At 37.6% G+C, this 17,415-nt stretch overlaps 2 protein-coding genes across 4 annotated transcripts in view; one reads left to right on the top strand and one right to left on the bottom strand.

Annotated features, from left to right (window-relative positions):
• Nucleotides 1-3,728, bottom strand: part of iqch (IQ motif containing H) — a 33,760-nt gene extending 30,032 nt beyond the window's left edge. For 2 of the 3 annotated variants that reach the window (XM_041226899.1, XM_041226898.1), the window contains exons 1-4: nucleotides 3,224-3,728; nucleotides 1,991-2,113; nucleotides 1,402-1,499; nucleotides 915-987 (exon numbers count right to left, since the gene is read on the bottom strand). In XM_041226899.1, coding sequence (XP_041082833.1) covers nucleotides 915-987; nucleotides 1,402-1,499; nucleotides 1,991-2,113; nucleotides 3,224-3,274 — 345 coding nt within the window. In that variant the 5' untranslated portion in view covers nucleotides 3,275-3,728. The remainder of the gene's footprint in view (nucleotides 1-914; nucleotides 988-1,401; nucleotides 1,500-1,990; nucleotides 2,114-3,223) is intronic. The other variant, XM_041226897.1, reaches the window with a different exon arrangement.
• A 73-nt stretch (nucleotides 3,729-3,801) lies between these two features.
• On the top strand, nucleotides 3,802-14,204 carry LOC121299242 (alpha- and gamma-adaptin-binding protein p34-like). Its single transcript, XM_041226903.1, has 10 exons — nucleotides 3,802-3,940; nucleotides 7,536-7,726; nucleotides 7,987-8,083; nucleotides 8,257-8,346; nucleotides 8,826-8,909; nucleotides 11,297-11,379; nucleotides 11,660-11,756; nucleotides 11,989-12,093; nucleotides 12,265-12,314; nucleotides 12,815-14,204. The coding sequence occupies exons 1-10, from the start codon at nucleotides 3,871-3,873 to the stop codon at nucleotides 12,887-12,889; spliced, it is 942 nt and encodes a 313-aa protein (XP_041082837.1). The 5' UTR covers nucleotides 3,802-3,870; the 3' UTR covers nucleotides 12,890-14,204.
• Nucleotides 14,205-17,415: the final 3,211 nt, after the last annotated feature.

Below are 17,415 nucleotides of genomic sequence, written 5' to 3'. Positions count from 1 at the left end.
CATGTGACAAACACTATATATTATAGATGACCATCATTTTGTCTTTTTAATACAAACACTTGTACAAAAGTGTACTTCAGATACTTTAAAGGAAACCACAGCAAAAAGAGAATAGTTTAAACAATGTCAGTTCATAAACAGAAAATGAATAGAATTGGAATCTCATTAAAGACATGTCCATAAACACAGCACAATCTGTACAAAATTACTGAAGAAATAGTTGCATGTAATGACTTCTTTTGATTGTACAGTAATTAGAAAAAAAAATGATATGGCAAGCTTGAATCTCGATTATACTTTGATCTAGAAGAACAAAAAACGTATTACAAAGACAATTACTGTATTAGCTACCTGGCTGCACAGAGGCTTAATGTGGTTCAATGGCTGCATCAAGACTAATTCTAGTGTTTATTATTAATAGATGAAATGTTATGCTTTAGTGTGTGATTGAGGCTGGGTGGGGGTGTATAATTTCTTTTTATTACTGATGGGACAGTTATGAGTACATTATTATTAGAATCTATAAAAAGCTGTAACATCAAGTGATGTAATCCATGAGAAATGTGAGGCAGTCCTATTACATTTCTTCAGTCGTTATTCATAATTGAATCAAGTTAAACCAAGCATGCTCTGTTTGTTCCATGAAGTTATAATTTACTATTGATATATTGCAAACAAAAAGCAACAATCCTATGAAAATACTTTACTGTACTTATGATTGTATTTTTTTTTTTTACCCTTGGACTGCCAGTAAACATATCAGCTTTTTTAGAAAATATAAATGACATCTCCATGCCACTGAGATTTTAAGTAGATGTTTGCCCCCGTTGTTTGCCCCCACTGTTCATAAACTGCACAAGGTGATCCCCCTACATACAAGTTTAATGCAAGAACATTTCTCAAGAGTTACTCACCTGTTCCCCAGGTGAGCAGTGGGCCGCAGCGGCCAATGGCCTTCGATCACGCACAGCTTCAGACTTAGGCTTCCTAACAAATCAGAAAAAACCTCATGTTTAATATTACAAATACAGTCAAAAACATTTAATACCACGTCTTTTTAAAGATGTTGCGCAGCACTGAAATGTTATTACATATACAGTAAAGAAACACAATGCAGAATGCAGTATAGTATCCAATGCTTATTGTATAGTCTTGCATGCAGCTTTCACAAAAGAGTCATGTTGCATCAGTGATTTTAAATTGGATTAAATTGCACTTATTGTCACCATTTTTGCGTATTCTCTTTCCAGTAATATTACCAGAGATGTCAGCATACTTATTGAAGTCTAATTTACAGAATATTAACAGTTTAAAAGCATACAGAACATTTCATCCAAAAACAAAATCAGTGACTGTGTGCAGACTGAACAATGTTAGGGATACTGTCTCAATGCAACTTACCAATTTCCAGGCTGGTCAGTGCGCCCAGCACTTTCATCAATAGAGGGCAGTGTCAGAATCTTATTGTTAACTGTGTTTAAATATTCTTCTGCATGTTTCTGCCAAAAACACATTGGTGAAGAAGAATTTACATCATGCATTTGTGCAACACAGTAACCATTATCTTTAAATATCATTCTAAAGACATATAAGTTCAAAATAAAATAAAAATACGAAAAACTGTCAATGGATTTCTGTAATTATGAAAATCAGCATGACAGTATATATTTTTTAATTGAATACTGTACATAGCAGTATACCTATTTTTTTTAGAATGTGCTATAACATCTATTATAATGTGCAGAATTTTGTTTAAAAATATTAAAATGAATTGTTTGTCCAATGTCTGGATTAAATCAAATGATAGTGGTTTCATATCCATTATAAAATACAGCTCAAGGCTACATAATGGTATGGATGTCCAAATCATTAGATGAACTTGTCTATTCAGCCAAACATAATTTCCAAAATAACCTTTTTTTTTTTTTTTTTCAGGATTCTTAATGCAGGCTATGAAACTGAAAAGACATATATCGTATAAAATACACACCCTTAAGCCATTTTCAGTCCTCTGGATTGCTGTCTCAAGAGCTTGGATATCAATAACCTCTCCACTGCGCTGGATTGTGATGCGAGTGATATTTTCCTTTAAATGGCACAGATCTTCCTGAACCTACAGCAGACGCGTTAAAACAAACAAGCAAACTTTAGTACTGTGTGATTAACATGAAACAGAAGGATTAAGCTGATATTCGACTGCTTGCACTTAATGGTGACTAGAAAAAGAAATATGCGCACAAAACAAAGAAAGAAACCATGCTGGCTACGCATTCTACATGAGTCTACTCTTCAGAAAACATACTCAAACAAAAGTGTAGGCTGCAGCACTAGGGTTACTAGAACTCCCGAGAACACAGTGGGACTGCCCTCGGCTTCAGCCTTGTTTTTCACTTTTAGTCAGAAACAATACCACAATACCATTATTAAATCATCTCGTTGTTACTATTTTGTATTCATTTTTTTTTTATAAGTACAAAACTGTGCTCAGCAAGTTGACAGAGCAGTAATTTATATATATATATATATATATATATATATATATATATATATATATATATATATATATATATATATACCTCTTGCAGTTTATTACTTTTTAATAATTCTGATCATGTGTTTAATAATTCATATTCTGTTTAACTTCCTGGAGCACGGCTAGTTTTCTATTTATTTTATTTTCCAATGTATCTAAGTGTCACCAGTCAAGTTAACATTATGTGTAACATTAGTCCATATGTGTTTTGATTAATGATTTATAAATAAGTATATAATAACTCAATCATAAGATATATACCCAATGTTTAATTTTTTTTTTAAATGATGATCGTGTTATTAATTACATAGTTATTTTAACTACTTCAATTGCTACAGCTTCAATGAATTGAAGAACAAAAAAAAGTCCCATCTTTTCACTCTGGAAATCTGGCGGTAACCCAGTTTTCGCAACCAGGTCCACTTATCTTAGCAGAAGTTACTGTACATTTTCTGGGGAACCCCAATATATCATCGGCAGGGTTATAGGGATCAACCTAGTACTGCAATTATGAGACGAAATTCATTGACATGAACTGTCGCCGGGTCTTCCCTGCGTGTAATACAATGCCGATGTGCATGCGATGCAAATAAAGACTCGGTGAAAAGTTATAAAGGAAGCACCGATTTTATTAACAGTTAAAATAATAATAATAGCAATCAAATTGCATCATTTTCTTTTAGATTTTACCTTGATTATTATGTTCCCTAAGTCGTCCTTTTTCCTGATTATATCAGCCATTCTTGCAGTCCGTATTTCTGTGTTAAATATAATCCATATTGTTAACTATTGATGCCCTGTCTCTCGTCAGTGGTTCCGAGAGCCATGTTGTCACTTTCCATAAGACTCACACGAAGGTCTCCACAGCAACAAAGAACACGTGATCATCTCTATAGCAACAAGACGCCGAATCTTCCATCTTTTACTTATAGGGGTCACGTAGAATTTAATCATTTTAAATGTCGAGATTAAAAACACATAAATCAATCTGCGCGGTTAGAGTGGCATTTACGTCTTTTAAAAATAATAAACATTTATTTTTTACTTTTGCATATAACTTACGTGCATTGGTTTGAGATTTAAAGGTGTTTAGGTCTTTGGTTATTGTGAATCTATAAATAAATATACTCCGCACAAATCGCTTAATATTGAAATAAGTTCTCTTGGTAACGATGCCGTTACGCGTGTAGGACAACTCCTCCTCCCTGCTGCCGGGAATGGGTTAGTCTTTAGTTGTTGCCGGAAGTGACTCTCTGCTTCCCCTCCGGGTGATAGTTCAGTGGTTCTGTTGGGGGACGGTCAGCTGTTTTTGCGCAATATCAATCTGACAGGAAGAAATGGCTTCAGGACCTTGTGCGCTTATTACGAGCTGCGATCCGGGCTTTGTGGAGGAGGCGCTCGTTAAGCGTGAGTACCGACGAGCTCTGGGACTTGTCTGATAAGCCTGACGTGTTTCCACGGGTCCCCTACATGCAGAGACCACCGTACCTGTGCTCGCTTTCCCGGATCGGGATGGCAATTGTTCAATACAGTTCTCTTATAATTTTAATAATAAATAATACAGAAAATGCTTCCTTTTTCTGTTCACGTAGAATTGAAAAACGCCAAGACGTCAGATATGAAATAATATAAGAAACGAGGCCTTGTCATCTCTGGTTAAATGTCCCAACACTGACTGGATCATTAAGATTTTTTCTAATCTCTTTATTTTGTTGGTATGTTTACTATCATTGTGCATTTAAAACAGTGGGAAAAATGCCGCTAAGTTTTAGTCAAACAGTGGAAGTTGGGATCGCCTCATTGAATGCTTGGGAGCGAAATGTATGAGTTTATTCCCAACTGAGTACATTCAGTGTGTGTTCAGATTATTTTGGTGTAGCGGAATAGGGAGATAAATAAGGGTGTAGTGCTATTAATACGACGGTGGTCCATTCCTTGGTCTACCTCCTCTCCTAAAACACTCACATGTGGCAATAAGGTGTAAAATGATTAGTTTGGTTTTATTGATCATCTTTACATTGATTCGGTTTTATATTGATGCGTGTTCACGTATAATATTCAGATTCTTCATTGAAAAAGTGATCTTTCTGTTTTAGTAAATTAATAGTTCAGGACTAGGGGCATATTGGATAATATGGGATTTTTATTTAATATTTCACATCAGGCATGGAAATCTGACTCCCGTTGCATAGCAGCTTGATCCATTTCTGGTTTTACTATGCATTTAATAAGGTACACCTAAGCGTGTTACCTCTGTACTGTGGCTAATCAAGCTCTTTGTAAAATCTGGAATGAGCAAAACTGCTGTGCAATAGGAGTCATATTTCCGTTCTTGAACGACTTCAAATAACATTTCATTGTAATTAGCCGTTTTGAAGGTGTACTCCTTTTACATGAAATTCTTTCAGATTTTGTCACAGTGTTTGCCTGTTTTAATTATACCACAGTTCCACTAGGTGGCTGTCAAGGTCTTGAAATCCTCAGTCCCGTGAATCAAGAAAAGGCAGGAAAGTCAAAGGCAGGACTGGTTAGTTATCTGTTACCTGTTTTTCAGTCACACAACTGTACAGTGTATCAGTTTCCATGATGCTTTAGAATTTAAAAAAATAAATACAAAATTGATCCAGTTCAGGATGTGTTACAAAATACTGTTTGTGACTGATGCTGAGCAACTATTAATGTAGCTGTATTTCCTATCACCCTATTGAAAAGTCACAGCCAGATTATAATGGGAGTGCATGGGAACATGCTCCTGATAATATCATTCTGGTTGTAACCACACTCCGGTTAGTATTAGTCACACTTAGTCATACAAGTGATTCACACCCCATAAGATTAACATGGGGAAGGTTTACATGTGCGTACCTGTACAGTATTGAAGTGTTTGGAATATAAAGCATTGCAGCAGAATCTAGAATACAGAACAGCACAGTGCGTCTGTTAAAAGACGACTTTTTTTTTTTACAACTTTTTCTAAAATCTCTGTACAATATCAATTGGTGTTCTAGGATCTCTTTGCACAGTAAATATATTTTAATCATGAAACAATTTATTTGAAGTTACATAGTGTTCTGTTCTCAATTTGAGGAATGCGTTTTTTTCTAGGCAAGGATGAAAGCAAGGATCAAGATTGCGGCCCTCCTAGAATTTATTATTGGACTGCAATCACTCTTAAGTGAATGCGTCAGCTCAACCATTTAAACCCTGTGGATTTCAAGCTGCTGCCCTTTCAAAAGTTTATTATAAAAACAAAAAACAGGACCAGGGGATGTAATTATTCACTCTTAACAAGATGTATTTGCTGGCAAAAACAAAACGATTTCAGTGAGGGTTTTGCTTTTTTATATTGTGTTTTTAATCACAGTGTCTAATTAACCAGCAAGAGTAACTGCAAAATATATGCCCTGTCGCATGTACCCCAGTGGAATTGGCAGTACCTTTAGTTTTGAACACCTGAGTTAGTTATTATTAATAACCAGATCTCAGTGTCTGGTTGTTAAACAAAAAAAGGGTTGTCCATGACTTTACAACGAAGACAACCTGAAAAGGTCGGCCCACAGTGATCTGTCACTTAATACAAATTTATGAACAGACCAAAAAAAAAAAAAACTAGCAGTGATCTACATGTATCAGATGTTAATTAATAATTCGATTGACACAGTAATGCTACATTTAAATAGCTGCTTGGGTCCTGTTACTGTATATTGAAAGATAAATGTATCCTCTGCAGTTACCTTCTAAATGACTCAGAATGGTTGCTGTTGTTTGTTTTCCCTCCAGATCATCCTTTTGATAATGGGTTTTAAACAAATACCACACCCCCTAGTAATGTCACACAGCCAAACCATAGCAGCTGACAAAGGCAGGGAGGGTGACATCATCACTGGTCTCTGTGACACTCGACGCTCCCGCTTTCCTCTCTGCCTCAGAACCAGAGCCCTTTTACTTCACTGTGGTCTTTGATGTCGCTGTAAATGTGAAGTGAATGTGCGTCAGCAGGAGGTTATCTGTTTGTGTGTCAGTGCAACCTCCCCGGGACCAGAGTCAGAAATAGAATGCATGCTTTTGAAAACACAGCTTTATGGTTTAGAGAGCTTTAGCTGGGGTTTTGAGACAGTGTTTTTTTTTTTTTTTTTTTTTTTTTGGGGGGGGTTGAAAAGTGTATTGCTTTATGTGCTTGTAAATCAGGGTTGAATAAAATGCATTTTAAGAGTTATGATGCTTCATTACATAGTCTGATAAAAACAAAGAATAGTCTCAATATTACAAAAGTTGTGCACAGTGGTCCATGGCTGTGATATCAAGTCCACGTGTTCTCATTTCTGTTAGTGTAACATTTTTTGAGTCCTGAAATGAAGAAGATTCATTGTCCATTAGCTTGTTGGCAGAAACGTGTCAGATTTTAATTAGACCCCATTAAAACAGGGTGGATCTACATCTCAGGGGGTTTTCCTGTAAGAATGATGTTTAAATTGGAATATTACATGACGGTTCCAAGGGGAAACGTGTGCAGTCAAAGTCAAGTAGACAAATGTTCCAGCTAATGCCTTCATCGTTGTTGGAGAGACCGGTTTGAATGTGGCTTAGCAATACTTTCCAAACTTTTACTGCTCAGTGCTAAAATAAGAATTTTTTGAAGGAAACTCTGGCAACAAAATCTGCAAGATGCACCACAGATGGATTCACTGAGTAACCTGGTTTGGAGATATCTGTCAAAAACATTAAGGGATCCACTGAAGTCATCTTCCTGCATTTTGTCAACATTTCCTAACATGGAAACACTGAAACAGTTTTCACCCGAAGTTCTGTCCACCAGAAAACAAGCATTTCAAATTTGACCTTCATCATGAAGCTAATCTTAATTGTCTTAAAATGTCCAAACCACAGTGCTCAACTCTTCTCTTCTAGAGTGCTGCACAATGCAATATGATGTGTCTGTATTTGTTTGACCCTTTTCTTGTCTTGTTTACGTAGTTTAAAATGTTGTTTTTTTGTTCTCCAGAAATCATTGCTGGTGATGGTCCTTTAGGACCCTCCTCCCAGACTGGAGAAGTCAGATGGTATCCCTGGACGATAAACAACAAATATTACATGGCAGACATCCACCTGTGCGCCGTACCCAACAGATTCCTCGTCACATCTGAGATCGCTGAGGGCGTGCAAGCATTCATTGTGTATTTCGACAGCAACACAGTGAGGAAACCTTCTTTACTTCCTAATGCTTCATTTCTCTGTACAGTAACATACACTGTCTGCTTTGGGTTGAGGAGATTGCTCGTATACTCAGCATTTGTATTCATATATACATTTTGTTCTTTGATCCCGAGTGATGTAGATGAGGCTTGACTGGTGAAACAGCTGCTTCTCATTCCCAGCATTATGTTAATTGTTTTTGAAAGGTAATATACGATGGTAGTGCTTTTCTAATATCTCTGTGCACTTTGTTATTTCAGAAATCTGGCCTGGACAGTGTGTCGTTATGGCTTCCCTTGGCAGAAGACTGGTCCCCTGAGGTGCTGATCCTGGTCTGTGATCGCGTGTCAGAGAATGGTGAGATCTAGACACAGGTCAGACCTATGTGGTCACAGATTCATAGAGTTTTCCACCACTGAGGACCGATTGAACAGTGCCTGGCCATTTTAATACCAACAGTTAGGGATAAAAAAAGGCTGTCACTTCAGTGTTCCTCAAAGGAACTAAGCCTTGCAGGTTGTCTTCCTCAGGTGTGAACAGACAGACAGCCCAGGAGTGGTGTATCGCACATGGCTTTGAACTGGTGGAGCTCAACCCAGAAGAGGTCCCCGACGAAGGCGGTATTTCATTACATTTTTATTACAGCTAACATAAGTGTGCTGAGTGTGTGTTTAAATAGTATTACATGATATCTGCTTTTCAGTTATAGTTGGAGTTACAACTGCATTCATAACAAAAAAGCTTGTTTTCCTAGTCCTAACCTCATCGTTTGTTAGTGTTTGTAATCATTCTTCATAGTGCCCAGTTCTATTGCTGTAATAAGGTTTGTATCACTTATCTCTGTTGCTCAGTCTAACTGGCAGATATTTTGCTTGCAGGCCTTGTGTTGTTTTGCCTATTTTCTTTGCTTCCTGGTTTTGAGAAATCATGTGACAGTGTGACCTTTCAACTCTGTTAACTCCACCCACTTATATGCCATACCGGGAAACAGAAAGGATTCAGGATTAAAGAAGGGTTCACAAAGGTCTATATTGGGACCTTGACCTATTGGCTTACTTTTGAATGCAGTATTGATTCGTTCTTTTCTGACTGTCAACAGATGACTTTCCAGAGTCCACAGGGATAAAGAGGATTGTTCAAGCCCTGAACGCAAACGTGTGGTCCAACATGGAGATGAAAGATGGTATGTTCACAGACTAACAGTTATTCCAGGTATTGCAGGCAGAAAATTGAATGTTTGGGGAGAAAAGAAAACAGGCAAGATATATGATCATTTATCAGTCGTTCTGATTTCGCTTTTATTTATTTATTTTTAAATAACCGTTTCCCTGTGTTAATTGTATGTTGTAATCTGTTCCCCTGAAACTATTATTCCAGAGAAAAATGAGATGGAATTGACTAATGTAATGGCTTAAGAAAAAGTCTGCTCCAACTGAAATAAAAATATTATTTTAAAGGCATGCCTTAGGGTCAGGGTTAAGAGCACTCCGCTGAGATGTATTGTTTCTTCCCATTGCTGTTGTGTTAAAGTCAGTAGTTGCTATCTGTACTTTGCCATACTCGATGAACCTTAAAATGTTTGTAATATTTTACCTTGTGCCTGGCACATGTTAAATGATTTCTAGTGAGACGTAACCTTTATAAATAACGATGAGCCATCTGATACAGAGACTCTTTCCATCAGACATCTTGATGAGTTAAAAGAATAATGCAATAATAAATGAAGGGGCTTCTTTTGGATATTTAGTTAACAGTTTAACTGCACCCAGAGAGAGCATTCTTTAGAAATGCCAACTGTTCAAAGTTACTGAACAGCAAAGCACCATGTGAGTCTGCAACAAGATCAGATCGCAGGTTCAGTGGTTGTTCTTCATGGCATGGCTGCTAAGCTTAGTGTCTTGTAGAAGTTGTTTCAGTAGTAGTTCGGTTTCAAGTACTCATTTCCATCCAATACAAAAAAAAACACATTTACTGTAGAAAAAGAGTTTCATCACATGTACTACGCCAAGTCATTTTTTCAGTTGATCACAATGATATCCTCTGCAATGGTCTCTAAACCGTGTGCCCTATTCACAAAACACTGAAGAATTTTTTAATAAAGGTTTTTTTTTTTAATTGATTTAATTAAACCGAGCCTTTCGGCTTAACAAGCGATGCAGATTATGTAATTTAGCGGTATTTACTGTGAAAGTAATTTACAGTACATACTGGTGGTAATCTTGGCACATGCTGTACTTCCAATAGTCTCTAGTCGGTCTTCTCTGAAATGTCAGAGGAAATGTGAACTTTGAAGCAGATGTGCAGTAAAAGTAAGAGCAGCAGTGTAGAGGCATGCTTTAACAGTTTCAGACAAAACCAAAACCTTTTCAATTCAGGCATAAAACGTATCTATTCAGCTGATCTAAACAACGTCAGAAATGGTTCGAGTTGATCCCACCATTTGTGTTTGATCATGTTTGTAAAGGGTTTGTGGACTGCACCACAACTGTGAACCACAGAAGTCCTGTGGTATACCATTTATCACTCAGGGGGAACGGACAGCAAAGCGCATTTCCTTAACTTGTACCTGGGTTTTTGCTGAAGTGAAGGGTGGTAAACTGTTCCAAAAATAAAAAGAAAGGAAACTAGGAGTCGTCTAAGCTTACATGGGAATGAGTGCGCCAGACCTCTGGAAGAGAGAGTGCTCTGAGCAGCTTGCTTCATTTCCTGTTTTCATCCCTGGTGTAAAACACATGGGTGTCAGGGGCCCAATGTACAGCATGCGTGGATCAGGAAGTCGCTCTTACTAGTCCCAAGCAGAACTTCATAACCTTGCATGGAACGATCAAATAAGCCTAATCTTGTCTGAGCGAATTTCTTTCAAGAACTGTAACAGAAATGCAGACATGACAGTTGGGTTAGGCGGAGAACATTAAAATACAGAACAGAAACTTATCACAACTGCCTGTGCTTAATCGAATACCAATCTCTAACTGTTAAACGGAATTGTTATTCTAGTCTAGAGCATGGCAATTCACAGATAAGTATGGTAATGCATGATTTAAAAACAAAACAGAATGCATATAAACATAAATAAAACATGGTAACATTACTGTGCAAATGTATCATGCAAATGTATCAACGGTTGTTTGTTTTTAAGGAGCACTTTATAAAACTTGTATAACTCTGCATAAATACTTCATAATCACTTTAAAAACCAAACACAACATGCTGTATATATATATATATATATATATATATATGTGTGTGTGTGTGTGTGTGTGTGTGTGTATATATATATATATATAGCCATACCTTTTTTTTTTTTTTTTTTTTTTTTTTTTTTAACATAGCTAGTGTACGTTTCTGGTGCTAGGTAGTTTTTAAGAAAGGGTAATGAATACTACATAGTGTGAGATTCAAAGAACTGCAGTGGTTAGAAAGGAATGTACACAGGCAGAATTCTGTAAAGACTATTTGTTCAGAATGGATTGTTTCTGTTTTTAATGGAATGGATATCTGGCTGTGTTGCTTTCATAGTGGCTGCTTTGTTGTTGTCTGAAAGGTGTTCTCTCTCAACATCTCTTTCAGAAAGAAACCAGGGCTTTGGCCTCATGAGCAGCCTGGTGGGGTCACGTCACAGCAACGGAGCTGCGCACAGCCACGAGCCACATGTTGGTGATATATTCCCTCTCGTACATTCATACTGTCATTAGGAACTGACCCTATATACCTCAGTGGACACTGGTCCAAAAATCAACATGCAGCTAGTCACTCTGAGAGAAAAAAAAGCCCATTAAATGTAAGGCCATTATTAATTACTTTGTTTAAATGAAGCACTTCTTGATTTTTAACATTGACCGCACTTTGCAACAGAGCATTCAACTCTGAATACTGCAGCCTGTTAAAGCACAGCAGTCCATGCTCATCTATGTTCTCTGTTGTGTCTTGCAGTCACACAGGTCTGCAGATAGTGGCACTGAAACTAGTTCAGAGGACAGCAGGAGAAATGCTGCTCCAGATCCTGACACTCAGATCGACACGCTTGTAGGTACGGAAGCACCATGTTATTTGATTAACCCATGAATTAGGAGTTATTGATGTTTCCAGATGTATCTGGGCATATATGAACATGCTTGTCCAATGTTACATCCAAGGTTTGTTTTTATTAACATACGACTATACATTACAAAATACTGTACATCCCAATAAATAGTTCTTATGAATACTGCACAGTTGTACAGGACAATGAGGGATTGAAATGACCCTTGCTCATCTCTCAGATCCCATGCTGGATATGGATATCCAGGAACTGGCCAGTCTAACCACAGGGGATGCAGACGTGGAGAACTTTGAAAGATTGTTTTCTAAGTTAAAAGAAATGAAAGGTAAGCTGTTTGTCTTTCCCCATTTATATTTAAAAGATGTTTAAAATGCAATAAGCGTTATGCTCACGTGTGTATTATACTAGTGGTTAATATATTTAATGTTACAGTATTCACTGTGCAGGAGGACTGGGTCACACAGTGCAGTTTTACAACATGTTTTGTTTTTCATAGATAAGGCAGTAACACTACCTCATGATCAAAGAAAGCTGCATGCTGAAAAGGTAGGAGCCTACATTTGTATAGCAATTTATTCATCACTGTAAGACTAAGAAAGCCTTTTATATATTGTATTTAATTGATAAGCATGTTTCTTTTTACTATATCTCATTCCAGAGAAAACATATTAATATTACAATTCAACGCCTCGCTGTGGTTTACAGACCTTGTGCGTCATTAATAAACAAAGAAATCAGAATCTCTTTGTTATTATTTGTTTATTTAGCAAGGCGACTTACAGAGATTAGGGTGTGTGAACTACGCATCAGCTGAAGTGTCACTTACAGCAATGTCTCACCCGAAAGACAGAGCACAAGGAGGTTAAGTGACTTGCTCTGGTTCACACAATGAGTCAGTGAGAGAGCCGGAATTTGAACCGTAGACCTCCTGGTTATAAGCCTTTTTCTTTAACCACTGGACCACACAGCCTGCTCCTCACATTGCTAAACCATGAGTGTAAACATCAGTGGATGTGTCAGTAAGATCGCTGTGTTCCCTTCCACAGGTCGCCAAGGCATTTTGGATGGCGATTGGTGGAGACGAAGATGAAATTGAGGGACTGTCAGAAGATGACAATTAAATAGCTGCTGTGTATCTCCAAACTGAGATTTCATTGTGGAACATCTCCAACTCCAGCACTTATTTACCACCACAAATGCCCTGATATAAAAGTAAAGAACGAGTTTCATTTCAGTGTCGGACTCACCTGGTTCAAACTAACCAAAGCAGACCAGTCTGAAAGCGTTCACCTGGCCCCTCTTCTCAATCATTCCTGTGGTTCAATTTTGTATTTTAAAATGTAGAAACAGTTGAATAAACATTTAAAACTACTGTAATGAAATCATTGGATTATTTGTGGGACTGGAGAATGAAACTAAATAAATTAAACATTTACACAGACCAAAGAAGAGGGAACCCTTCATGAGAGAAATGGTGGAGAAGTTTGACTCTTAACTGCTGCAGGAAGTTTAATCAAGAACGACTGTCCTCCCGGGAATGAAGTAACAAAACACATTGAAGATGAGCAAAAATCTAATTTATGACAATATGATGAAATGTAGATCGCAAAACATGACTGCAGTGAATAGTTTTGGTGTTCCTGTAAAAGAAATGTTGCTGTTTGTTTGCCTGCTGTGTGTGGATCAACATTTGAAGCTGAGAGCTGGGGAAAGTGAAACTGCATGGGGATTGGATAACAGTCAACCAATGAGATTTAATTTATTTTTTTAGCTGCATGGTTATTGGTTGAAACCACCTATGTTTGCTTGTTGTGTACAACGCTTCACACTTTTTGATGCGAGTGCCCCAGCCTCTTTGTACTTGTATTGAGATAATCAGGCAAGAACAGAGGAAGAATTGTTCACATTTTAGTACACTACCTGATCTTCAACGCATTGTATATGGAGGACTGCCATATCTGCTTGCACTGTTAGAGGGAGCGCTTTCAAACCTTTCATGCACAACAAGAGAGAACACACAAATACACGGTAGAAGAAAACTTTCTGTGTGGTCCAAGGGTGGAGTAAAACTTTGTTAAGTTAATGTGTTGGTGAAAAGTTTCACTTGCTTTCTGAAACCCATCGCCTCATAACAACCTATTGTAGGAAGCGTGACTTTGTGAAAATATGAAGGTTAACTTTTTATTGTTGAGATATATATATATATATATATATATATATATATGTATATATATGTGTGTGTGTGTGTGTGTGTGTGTGCGTGCGTTGCAGGTTAATTTGACAGTTGCTGCCCAGGTGTATCTTCCGTACGGCACGTCATGACTAGAAGCACGTTGCATTTTAATTAGATTATTATATTAAAATGAAACATGTGTAACTAAATTGATTATAACCCCACGCTGTTGTCTCATTAAAAGGATTGCCTACAGTTTGCTGGAAAACAACCATGGCTTTTTAATTATTAGTTTTTTGAACGTTATGACTGTTTGGCTAACAACATGATAGCAATGCAATACTGTGGCTTTACAGAAGCCAAGATCAGTTAGCGATTTCATTAAATACCCTTTAAGAGAGGTACTTGAATGTTGAATGCCTTTCATAGCCGTTTACCAATTATATTAAAAAAAAAATGTTATTCTAGAGCATTACTTTAACAAACTCGTATCATAACACAAACCAAAGAGTTGTGAATAGGACCATTCTATACTTACTCACTGTGTGGTGGTGAATCTCCCCCTGCCCTGCTCTGTCAGCTAACACACAAAGGCACCCTTTATATCAGAACAAGCAGCTGCTACAAAGAGATGATAGGAAATGGGATGTGCCGAGATGTTTTGTATTAATGGTATCCTAGCAATACAGAAAACACTTGCGTGTAAACACTTCATTAGATTGTGGAGGCCTGTAATTATGAGTGATGCAGTCTGCCTCGGAGAAGAAATGTAATCCTAGACGAGTGTGAATGATACAGATGCAACAGCAAACACAACTTTACTATCACAGGTTTCACTTGTGACACATCTGTTTCGAAACGGCTGTAGTGAAGGAATGACTCCCATTGCAGTTTTAAGAGATGACACTTTTCAATTCCTTTGCCTGGGTTCTCAACCCGCTACACACTGCAGACGCAGCTGAACAAAATGTATTTCTTTTGTAAATGTCTAAACCGGATCTCAATGTGAAGTCTCTCTTAAAGGAGTGCTGCACAAGGTTTACAAATCCACGTTTGTTCTTATTAGCACTTGCAACTGTAGTCCTGGTCCCTCTTGGTCTGTTACTTTTATTTTATACTTCCACTTCCAGCATGGTGATTTCTAAAAGACAACACTCGAGTTGAAAAGTTTCAGCTGCTTCCTGGTACCTAACACCTTCATGTTTTGTAGCTCAATCTCACTTGAATTTCACAGTCAGCCCATAAGACCTACAGCAAATGTACCACAGGTCATGGATTGTAAAGCATTGGCTAGCAGTGTGCTCCTTTAATTTGTACTGCATGGTAACATACTTAATCTAAAACACACACAATGAAATGAAAATGACAAAACTAAGCAATAAAGGATTGTGATTTGACATAGGAAAAAAACAATACTGTTCTAGGTTTTTGAAAATGACATTTAAAATGATGTTGAAATCACAGAATTTCCTGTCCAAACACAGCTCATTACTCAAGCTGCAGATACTGGGGTAACTCAAGTGACCGCTCACACTGTAACTTAAGCTGGTTGTCTGAGAAAAATTTCCAAATAGGAAGAAAGTTGAACTTTTTCTTTTCTGTGTACAAAACAGAAACGTTTGGCAAACCACAACAAAAAACTCACCCAGTACAGTAGTGATTACAGCGGTGTATTCCTGTTTCATAAGGATTACACCAGTACAGTAAAACACACATGAGCTGGTCCCCAAAGGGACTGTATTAATCCCTGCCCCTCCACTGACCAATTCTCTTTCCATCTTTGAACTTTTTGGTTGTGTTTTCTCTGTCAGTAAATAAGGCATCTAAAGACATGCTTTAAGAGGTATAAATCATTCTTATTTTTTATTTTTTTGTTTGCAACCAGTTACTTTGTTCTGCATGTTATCTTGAAGGGAAGCACTTTCTAGTGAGTGTTCTGTATTTCACAAAATGGTTAGGAAGAAACGCAACACTCCCTGTGGGATCCCCAGCCAAGATTGGCAAATTTGCACAGCCAGGGTCCAGACCTACACTCCACAAGATGAATTTGCTTAATTAGACCTTTTTAATTGTTCTCAGCTCTTAAAATGTAATAGCTAATGAAATCTGCAATTGTTTAAGAGTTGAAAACAAGAGCAGATTATTAGTTCAATTAAGGGTTTAGTTAAGTAATATAAAGCCCAGCTGGAATGAAGACCAGAAGACACATGGGGTCCCCAGGCCCTGGGTTGATAAGCCCTGGTATATATCCTTCAGCACTAGGGCTATCACTGCTGGTACCCTAGTCGTAGCCACCAGCAACTGCAACTGTCAACTACAAACCCTCTGTGTCTATCAGTGCATACAGTAAGGTATTAGGAAAATGTATTACAGAATGGATTGTCTGTTTTTTTACTGCATTCAGACTAATCACTGCTGGATTTCTGCACTGAAATTTTCAACCAGGGACAAATGGTTTAGATTAGCCCCCATTACTGCACCCTGCTGACTAACCCTCTGCATGCCTCTGCTTCAGACACCCCATCGAGTCTGGATCTCATTTACACAGCTTGATTATTAAACGTTTAACAAGTGCCAGTGCAAGTAAAGACAGTTAAAAAAAAAAAAAAAAAAAAACTTTTATTAAAAAGGAGAACAAATACATATTCTTTTTAAAACAGAAGTTTCACATACAGAAAAAAGTCTGTAAAGTCTATATTTCAGTCATTATAAAAACTAACTGAAATGCAGTATAAGCCAAAGCATAATGTATAAAACTGAGCACCTTTAAAAAATGTTAAAACTAATCTAACACTATCCGCAAATATACATGAATCTACATAAAGGCAAAACATTTTCCTTTAACTGTGAACTGTGAATACCCCCTACAATGGGTGCAGAGGGACCCAGCACGTCTCCACTGACTCTCTCAGTAGGTTTGTAAAGCCTTGGTTTCCCTCTGTAACAGAGAGTTTTGCAATGGGTAGAACTGAGCAAATATTTTATAGGAGCTAGCCTGTGAAATGGAGTCTGTCACCTACATTGCACACCCCTCCCCACCCCAATGGCAATGAACACCTGTACCACAGTTCTCCTGAGCTCCGAATGACACCCGCTGGATCAGAGGAGTTGCATGTGAATAGTATTGCAGCACTGCAGATTCCTCACCCCCACCCCCTCCCTATCTTGTGCATTAGCAGAGTGTCTGGCAGGATTTAAAGCCCTGCAGGTAATCTGGGCTCCTATTATGAACATTTCAATAAGGATTGCAGCAGCACCTAGCTCACCTTCTGCTGCAACTTCATTTTAATAACCTCAAACCTGCAGGATTTACTGTACTGGTGCACTGGGGAGGAGGGAGGCGATACAATGCTGGAGTGTACAAATCTAGCATTAAAAAAAAAATGAACAAATTATACATGCATACAATATTCAATCATTTCCCTTTTATTAATAACATTTACACTTTCTGTGCTGTACAAAAAGAAAAAAAAA

Source organism: Polyodon spathula, chromosome 24 (assembly GCF_017654505.1).
Source record: "Polyodon spathula isolate WHYD16114869_AA chromosome 24, ASM1765450v1, whole genome shotgun sequence".
NCBI lineage: Eukaryota > Metazoa > Chordata > Actinopteri > Acipenseriformes > Polyodontidae > Polyodon > Polyodon spathula.
The sequence above is the reverse complement of the archived record's forward strand: the minus strand, read 5'-3'. Positions and strand labels throughout refer to the sequence as shown.